Source organism: Phoca vitulina, unplaced genomic scaffold, assembly GCF_004348235.1.
Source record: "Phoca vitulina isolate PV1807 unplaced genomic scaffold, GSC_HSeal_1.0 scaffold32, whole genome shotgun sequence".
Taxonomy (NCBI): Eukaryota; Metazoa; Chordata; class Mammalia; order Carnivora; family Phocidae; genus Phoca; species Phoca vitulina.
Window position 1 is genome coordinate 2,131,611 of NW_022589735.1, and position 15,565 is coordinate 2,147,175.

Consider the following 15,565-nt stretch of genomic DNA (forward strand, 5'->3'; position numbering starts at 1 on the left):
ATAAGAAAATAAATAGTGCAGTTGACCTTTGAATAACATGGAGGTTAGGGGCACCGACTCAGCTGCACATAACTTTTACTGAAAATCTGCATATAACTTTTGACTCCCCAAAAACTAACCTACTAATAACCTGTTGCTGGGAAGCCATTAACATAAACAGTTGATTAACACATTAGTATGTTATATTGTATTTTGTACTGTATTCTTAAAATAACTTAGAGAAAAGAAAATGTTATTAAAATCATATGGAAGAGAAAATACATTTACAGAACTATACTGTATTTATCGAAAAAAATTCATACATAAGTGGATCTACACAATTCAAACCTTTATTATTTAAGGGTCCACTGTAGGGGTGCCTGACTGGCTCATTTGGTGGAGCATGCAACTCTTCATCTCTGGGTTGTGAGTTCAAGCCCCACTTTGGGAGTAGAGATTACTTTAAAAAAATAAAACTTTTTTTTTCTTCCTTCTTCCTTTAAGAGGGGGGTCAACTGTATAATGGAGGGGGATAAATCCAGAGGATGGGAGAAGCATCATGAAATGACTCATGACTCCTTGGTGCCTGTGGCTCTTCTTTTGATAAAATAATTAGTAGTTACTCTCTAAAAATGCGTGTCAGTTTATGCCAAACATTTAGTTAAGGAAATAGTATATTTTTCTCTTTGTCCTTTTGTTGGGTAATGGCATGACCATTTAGTTTTTAATTAGCAAATTATTTTGTACTTTTTAATGATTGTCCTTTCTCCCCCCACTTTTTGTGTCAAAGGTAGAGGAGGTCAATCAGCCTTGCGTTTTGCTCGTTTAAGAATGGAAAAGCGACATAACTATGTTCGGAAAGTAGCTGAGACTGCTGTACAGCTGTTTATTTCTGGGGACAAAGTGAATGTGGCTGGTCTTGTTTTAGCTGGATCAGCTGACTTTAAAACTGAACTAAGTCAATCTGATATGTTTGATCAGGTAAGCGTGAAGTCGGTGCTCTGTTAAGTTGCTAGGTGGGAATAAGTGGGTCCACTGAGTACTGGGATGTACACATCTTTTTTGGTTTTCAAGTGATACATTTCCTGTTTAAAAACCTAACTTTAAAAAACAAAAAACAACCTAGCTCTGAACTGGCAGAATTCGGGGTGTTTAAGAAGCATTCCCTCAGGGGTGCCTGGGTGGCTGAATTGGTTAAGTGTCTGCCTTCAACTCAGTTCATGATCCCGAAGTTCTTTAAAAAAAAAAAGAGAGAGAGAAAGAAACATTCCCCCATACTTTTCTGGGTCTTTTTTCTTTTTCAAAACCAACCATTTTTATTTATTTTTTATTTATTTATTTGAGAGAGACCGAGAGAGCTCAGGAGAGCAACCAACTGAGGTGCCCCAACCATTTTTATACAGAATCGTTATGGTCCTGTGGCAGCTCCTAGTTTAGCGGATTGCCATAATTGGCCTCCAAATGGAGTGTGATTTCAGAGAAACTAGGGGCTAAAAGTTTTTCTGGTCTTTTTCTGATTTATTCCTGGAGGTAAATAAAGCAGTGAAACTGTCAGCAATATGACAGAGCTGATTAGCCTGAAGCATTTAATCCAGAAAGATCGTTTGGTTTATGACATGGGCTCAGACATAGAACTATTCCCAAGGTGCTCTACTGGAGAGGGAGTAGCATTATGGTAGAAGTTTTAGCCAAAAAAGTGGAGTTGTACACTACAAACTTATATGGCTTATATGGCAGGGACTAACAGTCCCCCGTTTCCTTAATAAGAAACTTAGTCTTGTTGGTGATTAATGAGATGGACTCTTACAGGTCTAATTGAATGTGCGATATAATTGGCTGGGGAAGTTTACCCTTGACAGTGTTGCTCACTGAGATCTGCTCATGAATAAATTGGGTTCTTTCCCTGTATTCTTCCCCTTAGACTTCAGTGTTCATAATACTGAGCTTTGCATGCCATTAAGAAGTAGTGGTCTTGGTAAAGGTGTTTTGAAGTTCTAATGATGCTTTTTTCTTTTTTTTTTTTAATGTGTGTATATGTCAGAGGTTGCAATCAAAAGTTTTAAAATTAGTTGATATTTCCTATGGTGGTGAAAATGGATTCAACCAAGCTATTGAGTTATCTACTGAAGTTCTCTCCAACGTGAAATTCATTCAAGAGAAGAAATTAATAGGTATCAGTGAAATGCAGTTTACTTACTCTGTGAAAAGTTTTTTGTGTATTTGTGTGCACATGATTATATGTATGTAACAAGATGCTGAAAAGGTAAAAGAGGAAGATTTAGCATTTGTTATTAAAAACTTCCTCAGTGGAATCATTAATCTTCCTTTAGTCATGAGTTCTAATAAATGTGCTTATATTTCTGTTTTTACTCTTTGGCAATAGGAACCAAACTTCAGTCTCATTTTGCATACTATCCTTTGTAATAGAGTGGTGAATAGAGAGCCCAAATTAGAGATTAATCTGGCCATTATTTGGCTTTGTTTCTGATTTAATGGAGCACACATACTTTTCCAAATGACTGTATTTGGCCCAGCCCTTAACCTCTTGAGGGAATTCTGGAGCCTCAACTAGAGTGGTGGTACGGTTTTTCACTGATTTTGGGCACTTAACTCATTTTTGAGTTGATTTTTTTCTCTTGGATTTTGAGCAAGAAAGTCTGTATCTACAAAGGAAACTTTACTATATGTACTTACGGACCTGTTCCTAATCACAGGACGATACTTTGATGAAATCAGCCAGGACACGGGCAAGTACTGTTTTGGAGTTGAAGATACACTAAAGGCTTTAGAAATGGGAGCTGTAGAGATTCTAATAGTCTATGAAAATCTGGATATAATGAGATATGTTCTTCATTGCCAAGGCACAGAAGGTATGAGAATTAGAAAATAAGATTGCTTTTTGTTAGTGACCTCTGTGTTCTGGAAACCTGAGGTGAAGATTTGGGGGAGGTGGCTTCAGTCTGCATAAATTGTTTTGCTTGAACTGATAAGTGTCTGCTTAAGACTGTTAAATTTCCTGAGGACAAGAACTCTATCTTGAATGTCTTTGGCGTTTACGTATGGTAGGAGCAGCGTATCTGGTAGACAGTGCATGCGGACTAATATGTTTATGAAAAGCAGGTTGATAGGAGGAGTTCAGAAGTCCTTTGATCTAACCTGACTTACCTCGTGAGACTTATATCTGTTAGTATATGAGAACCAGGTTAACACATTTTTTCCCCAATACTACAGAGGAGAAAATTCTCTATCTAACTCCAGAACAAGAGAAGGATAAATCTCATTTCACAGACAAAGAGGTATGTGGTTGTTTTCCTGGTTTGCTGATACATGCGAGGAAACGTAAATCCATGTTAGAGCATTGGCAGCATAGAGTATCTGCCTTGGGAAACCAAATTTCATACTGTTGGCACTTGGGGTGATGGGGGGCAACAGGAGGTGATCACCTCTTATCTGCTACATACCAGTCTGACTCCAAGGAAGGAGGCCATGCCATGGTTACGGTGGTTCATTATTTTTAGTAGTCAAGCATTCTCATTCTTGAAATAGTAGAGAAGATTTGACTGACTGGTGCCTCTTCTGCACTGTGAATCTGTGCTTTCTTCACTTACTTGATCAGCTGTTACACTGAAACACCTTCTGCAGGTTTAGTTTAAATGCATCACTGCAGCTTAAAGTGTCCCCTGCCCAGCACAGATCCCTTAAGGGTAGTAGCTTCCTCAAATTGGGAGTTGAAGGACTTTGTTTTTTTACAAGGCTACTCCTAAAGCTGTTCTGGTGTGTCTCTTCTGGGTTGTTAAATGAGTGCTGCCTGGAGACACTTTACAACAGCCGGACTTTAGAAACAGCAACAGGACCAGAAGTTGAAAAACTTCTAAGTGTTTGTTGACATTTCATCACTGAACCAGAGCCTGAGGAGGAATGTTACTTGAAATAGAACTTCTGTGCTGTTAGAATTATGTCACTAGAAACCATAATTCATATAGAAAGTTGTACACCCACTTAATGAAAGGAAGAATGAGAATGACAACGGATGGGGAGGATAGGGTTGCTAAGTCTTGATATATCCTGATCCCATTTTTTTCTGTATCTTCATGGCCACCCTTGTAGACAGGACAAGAACATGAGCTGATTGAGAGCATGCCCCTGCTGGAATGGTTTGCTAACAACTATAAAAAATTTGGAGCTACGTTGGAAATTGTCACAGATAAGTCACAAGAAGGATCCCAGTTTGTGAAAGGATTTGGTGGAATTGGAGGTGAGTAGCAAGTAAGGAAAATAAACTTAACGCCAGGGTCTCAAGCCAAAGCTTTTCCTGGCTATCCCAAAGTCAAGTTACTTGAGGCAAAGGTGTGCATATCCTCCCCCAAGGCAGGAGGTTGAGGCAACACATGGTTGCAGCTTCCTTGGTTGGGACCGTTTTTAAAGATTTGTTTATTTGAGAGAGAGGAGAGCATGTGCACATGGTGGGGAGGGGCAGAAGGAAATGGAAAGACAAACCCAGGCAGACTCTGTGCTGAGCACAGAGCCTGACACAGGGCTCAATCCACCACCTGGAGATCACAACCTGACCCGAGCCAAAACCAAGAGTCGGATGCCCATCCGACTGTTCCACCCAGGCACCCCATGGTTAGGACCATTTTTTCTTACCATCTCTTTGTTTTCTGTAATTCTACAAATTCCTTATTGAAGTGAACCTTCCCCATCCCACAAACACAGGTGATTTACTCTTTGATTTGCTTCCCCAGGTATCTTGCGGTACCGAGTAGATTTCCAGGGAATGGAATACCAAGGAGGAGATGATGAATTTTTTGACCTTGATGACTACTAGGTAGTCGACATGGGTCCGGCAAAACGTGCCTCACCCTCCAGCATCCAACCCAAGGAGCATACCCATGGTGGAATCCAAACAGATCCCTGCCTTACAATTGGAACATTTCCAGAACTTAATCCATGAGCATTGGATATTGAAAAGAAAACCGAAACAAAACCAGACCCAACCCTACACTTTGGTTTGTCATGGTGTCAGCGCAGCAGCCTACAACTAAGTTCCTAAAATGCCACTTTGGACTAATTTAAAAAAGAATCCCAGTTTTTACTTTTACTCGATGGTGAAATTGGTTGCTCTTGTATTTTATGAAAAAAAAAAATGATTTTTTTAACCTTCATACATAGAATCAAAAATACTTTAACTGCTGTAAACCTTCAAAAGTTAATAGAAATGAGATCATACTGGTTTGTTTCTTATTTTGATTGGAGAAAAATTAAATTGCTGCATTTCGCAGTGACCCATTTACATGGCATTCTCAGCTTAGACTGCATAAGAAGAAATACACGCGGTGAAATGTCGGAACCATTTCTCTCTCGGTCTCTGTTTAATGTTGAAAGGGTGAGCTAATAGGCAATTTCAACTTCACTCCCTCACACTACTCCTCCCCCTCCAGCCTGTCAGTTTCAAGGATGCAAACTGCATTGCAAAGTCAAACTGACATGAAGCATTTGGGCCAAGTGCACGGTTTCCTTCCATCTGTTTTGCAGGCGCATTTGTGCCCGGGGTTTGGGAACCCTTAGCATCACTTGCATTGACAGGGGTCCCCATAATCTTAGCCTACTAGAAACCAGTTTGGGATGGATATGATGGGGCTTCTGTGCTATTGCTGGGATTGGGAGAAATAAAACATGCAATTTAAGTGGACACAAAGAAATTTAAGGAATATTTTATTTTGCTTGGGTCTGTCCTTGGTAAAAGGGAGGTGGTCGTGTTTTCCTTGTGTTGGATGGCATGAGATTATGTGAATGTTTTGATTTTTTAAAAATGAACTGCAAGGTTTTTCACAGGAACGACTGACATGTATGACTGTGCATGTAATTATAAACCCCTGACCTCCTGGTGGGGTTGGAGCATCTGTTTCAAATATGGGACTTACAAGCACCTCTCATATGAGAAATTATGGGAGGGGGGTAGGGAGGGCAGGGGTGGGAAGGGATGGGACACAGCTTCTGGCACCAAGGACTTAACTATGGTGGATCCAAAAGTGGGCCTGAAAACCTGAAGCTTATGCTTCACAGCTGGGCTCTAAGTGGGACTTGACCCCAGCTGACATGCAAGGTCATGGTGTGCCCGAGGTGGTGACAGTGAATAAAGTGTATAGGATGTGCCCAGTGGTAGCAATGAAAAAAAGTATACCAAATGGACTTTGAAGGACCAAAGGTTTTAAAAGTCAATTGGTATTATTCCCACACTGATAGGGTAGTGGGGTGCATTTGGTTTTCAAATTGGGTACTTTTAACACTTTAGTGCCTGACTGCTGTTCTTCACTGACTTGACTCAGTCACTCGTAGCTTTATTGGTCTGAACCAGCTCCTTGTTCCCAGGTTGCAGACCTGCCTATCGTTCCAATAATCCTGTTTCACTTGAATGAAGGGAGTATGTCTTAACTGTAAAGCTTCTGGTTCTCACACTGTACTCTAAGGTCCAACTGACTGTCTTTCAATGTATAACCTGATGTCTCAACCCCCAGTGAGAAGAGTCAATTCTTTGGTATTCACCAACGTGGGAGGCTTCACCGGAACAGGCTTTTGCTTTGGGCTCTGCTGTTTGTTTGCAGAACACCCAAGAGCGAGCAAACATGCTCTCTTCACAGCAGTACCTTAGGGTTTTGCCATTGTAAATGGGTCTAATGTGATATGACAAGACCAGAGCAATTGGATGTAAATTTACATTTTTGAATATGCTTGTTGTTTCACATGATACATTTAGGGTATGCAGCTCCTTTTGTAGTTTTTATTTTTACTATTTAAGTTTGGAAATGATGCCAAATTTTTGTATTTCTTTAATCAATGTGTTCTCTTTGGTGATATATATTGCATTATATATTGATGTGTGTATCAATATATACTGATATGTATTACACTTACACATACAAACACGTAAATAAGAGGGGGTGAAAACCGTAGCCTTTGCATTCTCTATAGCCTCTACAGAGAGATCCTAAGCAGCGAAATCTTGGTGTTGTGATGTACAGAAATGGAGAAGAGTATTAAACCATATTTAAGAATACACTTTGTGTGCTTGAGATTCTTTAGGATTGTTCCCTGGCGAGGTCTGAACCACGGAGAGAGTATGAGTGAGCTCTCCAAGGCGTGTGTTAAGTTTAGTAATTAGCTCATAACTTTTCAAGCCTTAGATTTTAGTTGTCTTTGTTACATTTGCCTATGAAAAGATACATGCAAAAGATGCCTGAGGTCATGATCCCAAAATCAACATCAGAAGGAGGTTCATGTTGCTGGGGCGAAACTAATTTGTAGCTTCCCCGATTCCACGTGTGCACCAAAGGGAAACCTGCCCCTTCTTTAAAAAGCTGTTTCGAGTATGTTATCCCATGTAACTCAAGATTTCATGGAGGTAGATGGTGTGCCCATTTTACATGAAACAGGCCAGAGGAGATGAAGCAGCAGCTCTGCAGTGGTGAAGCCAGGTTTTACCCCAGGCCTAATTCCACAGTTGATCCTTTTTCTACATCTGGTTACCTTTGGGTGGTGCAGATGGAAGAGCAGAAGCTATGCCTCCTTGTTCTCCCATACCTGGTATACTGGGTAGGAGAGTAATAACCTCATCCAAGAGCAAGCCTTTCTGGTTGGGTCAAGAGAAGAGAATTTCGTTTGCAAATTTTCATTTGCTTTTCTCAAAGATTGAAGTACTTAGAGTTCCTATTTGGTGTTTTCAGGAGCCTAGTTAAAAAACCAAGGTGTGATGCATGATTTCCTTTCTCCCTATTTAAGGAAATCTATCTCACAAAATTGACCAGTAATGCTGCCAGATTTAGATGATAGCCTTGATGAAACCCAGTCACCCTCTGGGAAGGGGCAGACTTGCCTGTGCATGGTGGAGGTATATAATTTTCCTAATGGCATCCCTACGTGCTGTTTGAAGTCAAAAGTTGGAAGGCCGCACACTAGTGCTGGGTATGTGGGCTGTTGTGTTTGCCTGTCTGGGCCTGCAGCGCTTGCCATCTTTTGTTCTCTGGCTTCGGTTCTCATGCCGTGACGCTCCCAGACCGGCACACTGGATTCAGGGCTGAGTGCCAAGGTGGAATTTAAGCCTCATGCCAGCTTCTCCCTTGTTGCCAATTTGAGTGAGTGCCTGCTGGGACTCCCACCTGCCAAGTCCCACCCTGATAGGACTCTGCCTCCAGGGACATAGGAAATGACCAGCCAAGGGGTTTAGAAGCATTGGATGCCAAAGTTGCTGAGGACATAGCTGAACAACAGGAACTAGAGGTACACGTGAAAACAGTTCACCTCCAGGGTTCTTTTATAATCAACTCTAAACCCTGTCTGGGAATGCTGTTCTAGGTATAATCTAAAATTGCTTGGCAGGCTCATTGTGGGGCTTAGTTTAGAGCCCAGGTCAGAGGTGCCTGGGTGGCTTAGTCGGTTAAGCATCTGCCTTCGGCTCAGTTCATGATCCCAGGGTCCTCGGATCGAGCCCTGCATCGGGCTCCCTGCTCAATGGGAAGCCTGCTTCTCCCTCTCCCACTCCCCCTGCTTGTGTTCCCTCTCTTGCTATATCTCTGTCAAATAAATAAATCTTAAAAAAAAAAAAAAAAAAAAAGCCCAGGTCAAAGAGTCACCTCTTAGGACAAACACCTTTGGTTCTGACTCTGCATGAGTTGGCCTTCTGATTTCAGGTAAGTCCCTATTCCTCAGTTTCCCCACCAGGGTAAGGAAGTCTGTGAATCTAAACCCTTCCAGCCTTAATGCTATCAGGGCAGCATCATGGTGAACAAATCTGTCTTGTGACTGGGATAGAAATCTTAGCTGTCAGTGACACTTTGGCAAATTATTTTAATGTCTCTGAACAGCAATTTCCCTACCTGTAATAATGCCTACTCCATAAGGATTAAGGATTAAATGCAGTAAGCATGTGAAATGCATAATATAGTGCCTGGCACTTTGCAAGGGTTCAGATGGGAGCTGCTCTGATGGTCCTGCACTACCCACCTTGGTACTCCGGAAGTAGCCAGGATGAGTTTGCGCTGGCAACCACGAGGTGGTGCTAGAGTTAAGGATACTGGCTGTGGAATAAATCTGTTGCTTCTGGTGGGGAGATTTCTGATAAGCATTAAGAGGTGCCTGGGACAGCTTGATTACCCTTAAAATTTCGAGAAATGGAGAGGGCAAACTACTAAAGGATGTAGGGATGACTGAATATCAAGGAGAACCCAGGAGTCTCAATCTGGGCTTTGAGCTACCCATTTGCAATATAACTACAATCACCAACATGGGTTGAATAGTTACCAGACACAAGTGCTGTGTCACAAGCATCATCTCATTTAATCCTTAGAAAAACAGGTGGATATTGTTTTATATCTGTCCATCCAAGTTCATAAGCTACTAAGTGACAAAATCTGGAACTCAAAGACAAGTCTATTTGGTTTCAAAGACAAGTCTATTTGGTTACAAAGCCAACTTAAATGCAGGTCATTCCTCGCTCAAGAAAGGAGAGAACAATTGCCAGTACTGCTAAGAAGATAGGTGGACTCACCTCACCAACCCTTGTGCTTTCAGGGACAACCAACAGCTCAGATTCATCTGGAAGGCACCCATCTAGCAATTCTATCCTTCCCCCAACACATACAAGTTTTGACTGGTCAACCCAGCACAACCACAGTGGAGGATGGATAAAAGGAGCTTCCTTGGACTCTGTAGAAGATCCCTATAACTGATTCAACATCTTCAAAGAAGAATGTACACACAAAATGGAATTTCTCAGAGACTGGGGGATCTGCCCCTGCTCTTAATATGTCATCAGCAGGGCAATTAAAGGAATTGGGGGCGCCTGGATGGCTCAGTCGTTAAGCATCTGCCTTCGGCTCAGGTCATGATCCCAGGGTCCTGGGATCAAGCCCCGCATCGGGCTCTCTGCTCAGCGGGAAGCCTGCTTCTCCCTCTCCCACTCCCCCTGCTTGTGTTCCCTCTCTCGGTGTCTCTCTGTCAAATAAATAAATAAAATCTTTTAAAAAATAAAATAAAAAAAATAAAGGAATTGGAATGTAGACTCTAGATAAAAGTACTGTATCAATGTTAAATCTCCTGAATTTGATAACTCTACTGTGGTTATGTTAGAGAATATCCTTTCTCTTAGAAAATATACATTGAAGTATCAAGGGTTTATAATAAGACCTATTCATTAAGGAAAATTATGAAATTTCAGAAAGAAGTAAAACAGCATTATTTAACTATCTTGAACAGTTTAGAATCATCATGAACATCCTAGAACAGTGTGGTAATGAGTATAGGTTTGAACTAGTTCACAAGGTATTTAAAACAAAATTTTGGTTTAATTCTTCAGTCAAGTTTGGTTTTCACTCAGGATTTGGGTTTGACTCAGCGGTCATCATTTAGAAGTTAGTTCTGCCACAGCGTTTACAGCTCAGGAGAAATCCTTATCCAGTCAGCCAGTGGGGCCGAGGGACTGTGCTTGGGAGTTGGGCCCAGATTGGAAAGAAGAGAGCAGAGGCAGGGCCAAGAGAGGAGCTGCTGTCACATGCCTCAGAGATAAAATGACTGTGGGGTTGGAGGGACCTGACTGGCTCAGTCAGTAGAGCATGCAACTCTTGATCTCTGGGTTAAGTTCAAGCCCCACGTTAGGTGTAATCTCTACAGATTACTTAAAAAAAAAAAAATCTTTTTTAAAAAATCACTTTGGGGTTGGTCTGGTGCTGGATGGATGAGATGAGGCCGTGTTAAGTACAGGGCTTCTTGGGGCACCCTTGACCCCTAGCTTAGTGAGCAACCCCAGGGATGATGGGAAGGAGGCAGAGCTGTACCTGGGAGCCTGGAGCCCATTCTCTCTAGTCTTTTGTCTACAGTCACACCCTTATACAGCTCTTCTGTTGCCCCATACTTTCACTTCTTAAGGAATCAGAATTTTAGTATTTGAAGGGGACCTTGTTACTTCAATCCCCTCATTAAAAAGAGAAGAAAGCTGAAGCCCAGAGACAACATAATGACCTGTCATGCTTGTGCAGCAAATTAGCAAAGCCAACATGAACACCTGATGTTACAGCTCCAAATTCTTTGCTTCTAATACATGGATCGTCTTGTTATTCTTCATCAAAACTCCATTCTCCCCCTTGTTAGGGATGAGAAAAGGGAGGATCAGAGAGTGAGTGGCTTGACGCAAAGACAGAGCTGGGAGGGGAAACGTGGCCAACATCCAGGTGGGGTTATGAAAGCTGTTTTGAAGTCACTTCCCTGTGAGTCAGGGTTGGCTTGAGTGGGTAGATTAACTTGCTTCTCCAGCCCCCAGGGTTCCAAATTAGCCCAATCTAGGTTTCCCTGTCAGACTTCCAGCGCTTCCACTCTGCTGAGATACCCTGGGCTCAGTCCCTTCTGCTCAGTTCTCCATCCCCAAACAAAGGAAACGTAGAGGGCACGCCCATTTCCCAGTGAAGCCTGGAGACCAGGAAAGGAGGGTGGAAACTTCAGAGAGAGGCTCTCCGAGGAATGGCAAGGATCTTCTAAGGTAAAGGCAAAGATTCAGGGATATTCTGCCACATGGGGGAAGGTAGATGGGAGATGGGAGCTGGGTTTAAGAAGGAGAAATAACCAGGGTGTGATGTGGGGACACCTGCCCCATGTTACATGGCCGTCCAGAGCCATGTACATTCTCAGCCCAGGCTCCCCAAGGGATGGGATGGACCAACCACCTCATGACACAACCCCCACTGAAAGGCCTTCAGAAGAGGACTCTATCGGTAATAGGGCAGGATGTCATCTAGTCACCTAGGGAAGAGAAGGTGAAGTTCCTTTAGATAAAGTTGCATTTCTGTGCTCAAGGCTAGAGGCCCTCCCTTGCACCCCTGTCAAACTCTGATTCTGAAGATAGAACAGAAGGAAGGGGCTTTGCCCCTCCCTGGGCAGCTGAGCAGAAGCCCTCAGAAACCCAGTCTCCTCAACTGTTTCCAGACACAGTCCACTGCCACCCCTATTCCTTAGATTTGGGTTCACCCCAGTCTTATTCTTTCCTTTAAGCATTTACAGACAGTTCTTGTGTGCTGGGCCTGTGCAAGATGTTGGGATACAGTGGTGAACAACGCAGGCACCATCCCTGCCCTCCAGGAGCAGAGGCAGTTAGCAAGGAATGAGAGTGAAGAGTGTTAGAGGAGAAGCGATGGGCAGGGTGGATCCTACTTCATCTGGGAGTGCCTGACCTGCCTGGGAAGCAGGGGGGTAGCCTGGAGAGATGAGAAGTTTGGAGAGGCAGAGGGGTTGGTCCTGTCTTGATCCAAAGACCAGGATGCCACTTAGATTTCGGAACACTGATTTTTTTCACCCTGCTATCATTTTTATTGTTGTTTACTTACAGCTTTATTGAGGTAAAATTTACAAACTATAAAGTTCACCCACTGTAAGTATAGTTTAATGATTCTTTGGAATAAATTTGTACAGTTGTGCAAATACAATCCAGCATCCATCGCCCCAAAAGGCTTTTGTGCCCTTCTGCAATCAATCCTGCTTCCACTCCCAGCCCTAGCCAACCACTGATCTGCTGTCTCCCTAGTTTGCCTTTCCTAGAAACTCTGTATTACTAGACTAATACAATATGTAGTCTTTTACATGGTCACACTTTGATTTAGCTCCTTTCATTTTAAATGAACTTTTTAGATACATCCGTATTGTTGCATGTTTGCTTCTTTTTATTGTTGAGGAGTCTGATACATTAAGAAATACGTATTTGGTCTCTGTCCCCAGCTCCTGGCACACAGCTCCTAAAACCCCTGGAATCTCCACAGTGATAAGAGTGCATTTCATATGCTAATAAGATGACTGGTGTGGCTGGGTGCCCCTACATAGCTTCAGAATGGCGCCAGGTTGCCAGAAAGGCCTAATCAGGTCTTGGAACGTTCAGCCCCACTTGGAGGAGAGAAGGTCTGGAGGTTAAGTTAATCACCAATGGCCAATGATTTAATCAACAGTGTCTGCATAATGGTGATTCCATTAAAACCCCTAAATTATGGGGTTCAGAGAACTTCCAGGTTGGTGAACACACTGGAGCACTGGGAGAGCTCCTTGTAATTCCATATGAATTTGAGGATCAGCTTTTTCATTTCTGCAAAAAAGACCACTGGAATTTTGATACAGATTGCACTGAATCTGTAGATTGTTTTGGGTAGCATTGCCGTATTAACGGTATTAAGTCGTCCAATCCACAAATATGTACGTCTTTCCGTTTACTTAGGTCTTTAGTTTCCTTCAACTGTGTACAAAACTTTCACTTCCTTGGTTAAGTTTATTCCTAGGTATTTTATTCTTTTGAGTGCTACTATAAATAGAATTGCTTTCTTAATTTCCTTTTTGGATTGTTCATTGCTGGTGTCATTCTGGTTTTCATTTGCATTTCCCTGATGACTAATAATGTTGAGCATCTTTTCATGTGCTTATTAGCCATTCGTATAGCTCTTTTGGCAGAATGTAATCTTTCATTCTTTTTTTTTTCTCTAGACCTGTTTATTCTATTCTAATGTTTTGTTATAACTGAAAAACAGTTGACACACAATGTTACATTAGCTTCCGATGTACAACATAGTGATTCGACAACTCTATAATTATACTATGCTTACTACAAGCATAGCTACCATCCTAATCTTTCATTCTTTCTTCTTTTTTAAGAGAGAAGAAGGGGAGGGGGTGGAGAGAGAGAGGGAGGGAGAGAAAGAATATATATATATATTTTTTAAGATTTTATTATTTATTTATTTGACAGAGAGAGACACAGCGAGAGAGGGAACACAAGCAGGGGGAGTGGGAGAGGGAGAAGCAGGCTTCCCGTGGAGCAGGGAGCCCGATGCAGGACTCAATCCCAGGACCCTGGGATCATGACCTGAGCTGAAGGCAGACGCTTAACGACTGAGCCACCCAGGCGCCCTGGGAGAGGAAGAATCTTAAGCAGGCTCCATACCCAGCACAGAACCTGACACAGGGCTCCATCTCACGACCCTGAGATTATGACCTGAGCTGAAATCAAGAGTTGAATGCTTGGTATGTGCTGTGGTGAGTGCTGTGTATTGTGTAAGACCGATGAATCACAGACCTGTACCCCTGAAACAAATAATACATTGTATGTTAATTTAAAAAATTAATTTTAAAATTTAAAAAAAAAGAGTTGAATGCTTAACCGACTGAGCCACCCAAGCGGCCCTAATCTTTCATTCTTAATCTCCAACTCTGCATCTCCATGAGTGGAGACAGGGGGAGTCCCTTCGTCTCTCAGATACCCTTCTTCTTCACTTCTTCCCATTCGCTTTATTTTCAAAAAGTACCTAACAGGTAGGGAGGCAGCACAGGTCATGGAGTTAAGAACACAGGGACTGGAACCAGATGACTGTGTCCCACTCTGCCACTCACTAACTACATGACCTTGGACATAATTTAACTCAACCTTAACTTCTCTTTCACCTCCTTCAAGTTTAACATAGGATGTTTTGTTAAATAAACTGTTTGTTCTATTTGTTACATAAAATAAGTGCCTACCCCCAGCCAAGCATTGTCCTAGACCCTACATTACAGTCAGGAACAAAAGACACACAACTGCCATCCCAGTGGGCTTCCAAGCTAGTGGATCACTCCAAGGAATGTGAAATTCCTATTACAGTTAATACTTGAGAGAGGACCACAGACGACAATCTGTTGCACAGAAGTCTGACCTGGCCAGAGAGCCCAGAGAAAGCTTTTCTAAAAACAATGATGCTTGAACTGAGCACAAAGGTGTTAACTAGGCAAAGAAGAGGAGCATCCCAACACCTGGGAGGTGGGGGAGAGTACAGTTGAGGAGGTAGGTGAAGAGCAGTTTGGAAGAAGCTCAGAGAATGAAGGAGGAGTGCAACAGAAGATGAAACTAGAAGAGAGGCCAGCAAGCACAGAACAGGCTAAGCTTCAAGGCCTTGCTGAGAACTTGAAATTTTATTCTGAAGATTATGAAAAGCCACTCAGGTGTTTCAGGCAGGAGGATGACAATTCAGATTTTTGAAATTTGTTTCATATTTGAGAAGAGTGTGTGGGGCTGAGTCTTGAAGCACTGGAACACTTAACATCCAAGTAAAACACTGTTTATCAAGCCATGAAAAAGAGGGCTTCAAGAAGAGATGATCACATACAAGTCAAATGCTGCTGAAAATTACTGAAGTTAGATGAGGACTAAAAAATCTACTGGATTCAGAAATAAGAGGTTCCTGGTAACATCTGAGGAGCCCCCAAACACCACTGCTCAGCCTCCAGAGCCTGTCTGCCATCTCCAGCGCCCATGGCCGCTGCCTCAGGACCTCCCCTCTGGCAGATGAGAGCAGGTCTTTCTCATTAAGTTTCTTAGGGGGATTCCCTGGCAGCTCTCCTGGCTGGCTGCACTAGCTGTGTCATGGGGTGAGGCCAGTTCAACCATGTCTGCCCACCTCATCTAACCATCTCACCCATCTTGCTGTTTGGGAGCCAGATGTACCTACTGGGTGCCAGCATAAGGGCAGCCTCTTGCCATGGCTAAGCACTACTCTGAAGTCAGACACCAATTCCTATCACAGCTCTACCACAT

General features: G+C 42.6%; 1 protein-coding gene across 1 annotated transcript in view; it reads left to right on the top strand.

Annotated features, from left to right (window-relative positions):
- Window positions 1-8,369, top strand: part of ETF1 (eukaryotic translation termination factor 1) — a 32,834-nt gene extending 24,465 nt beyond the window's left edge. Inside the window, exons 6-11 of the mRNA XM_032425221.1 lie at window positions 770-960; window positions 2,021-2,150; window positions 2,694-2,849; window positions 3,211-3,275; window positions 4,087-4,234; window positions 4,725-8,369. Coding sequence (XP_032281112.1) covers window positions 770-960; window positions 2,021-2,150; window positions 2,694-2,849; window positions 3,211-3,275; window positions 4,087-4,234; window positions 4,725-4,807 — 773 coding nt within the window. The 3' untranslated portion in view covers window positions 4,808-8,369. The remainder of the gene's footprint in view (window positions 1-769; window positions 961-2,020; window positions 2,151-2,693; window positions 2,850-3,210; window positions 3,276-4,086; window positions 4,235-4,724) is intronic.
- Window positions 8,370-15,565: the final 7,196 nt, after the last annotated feature.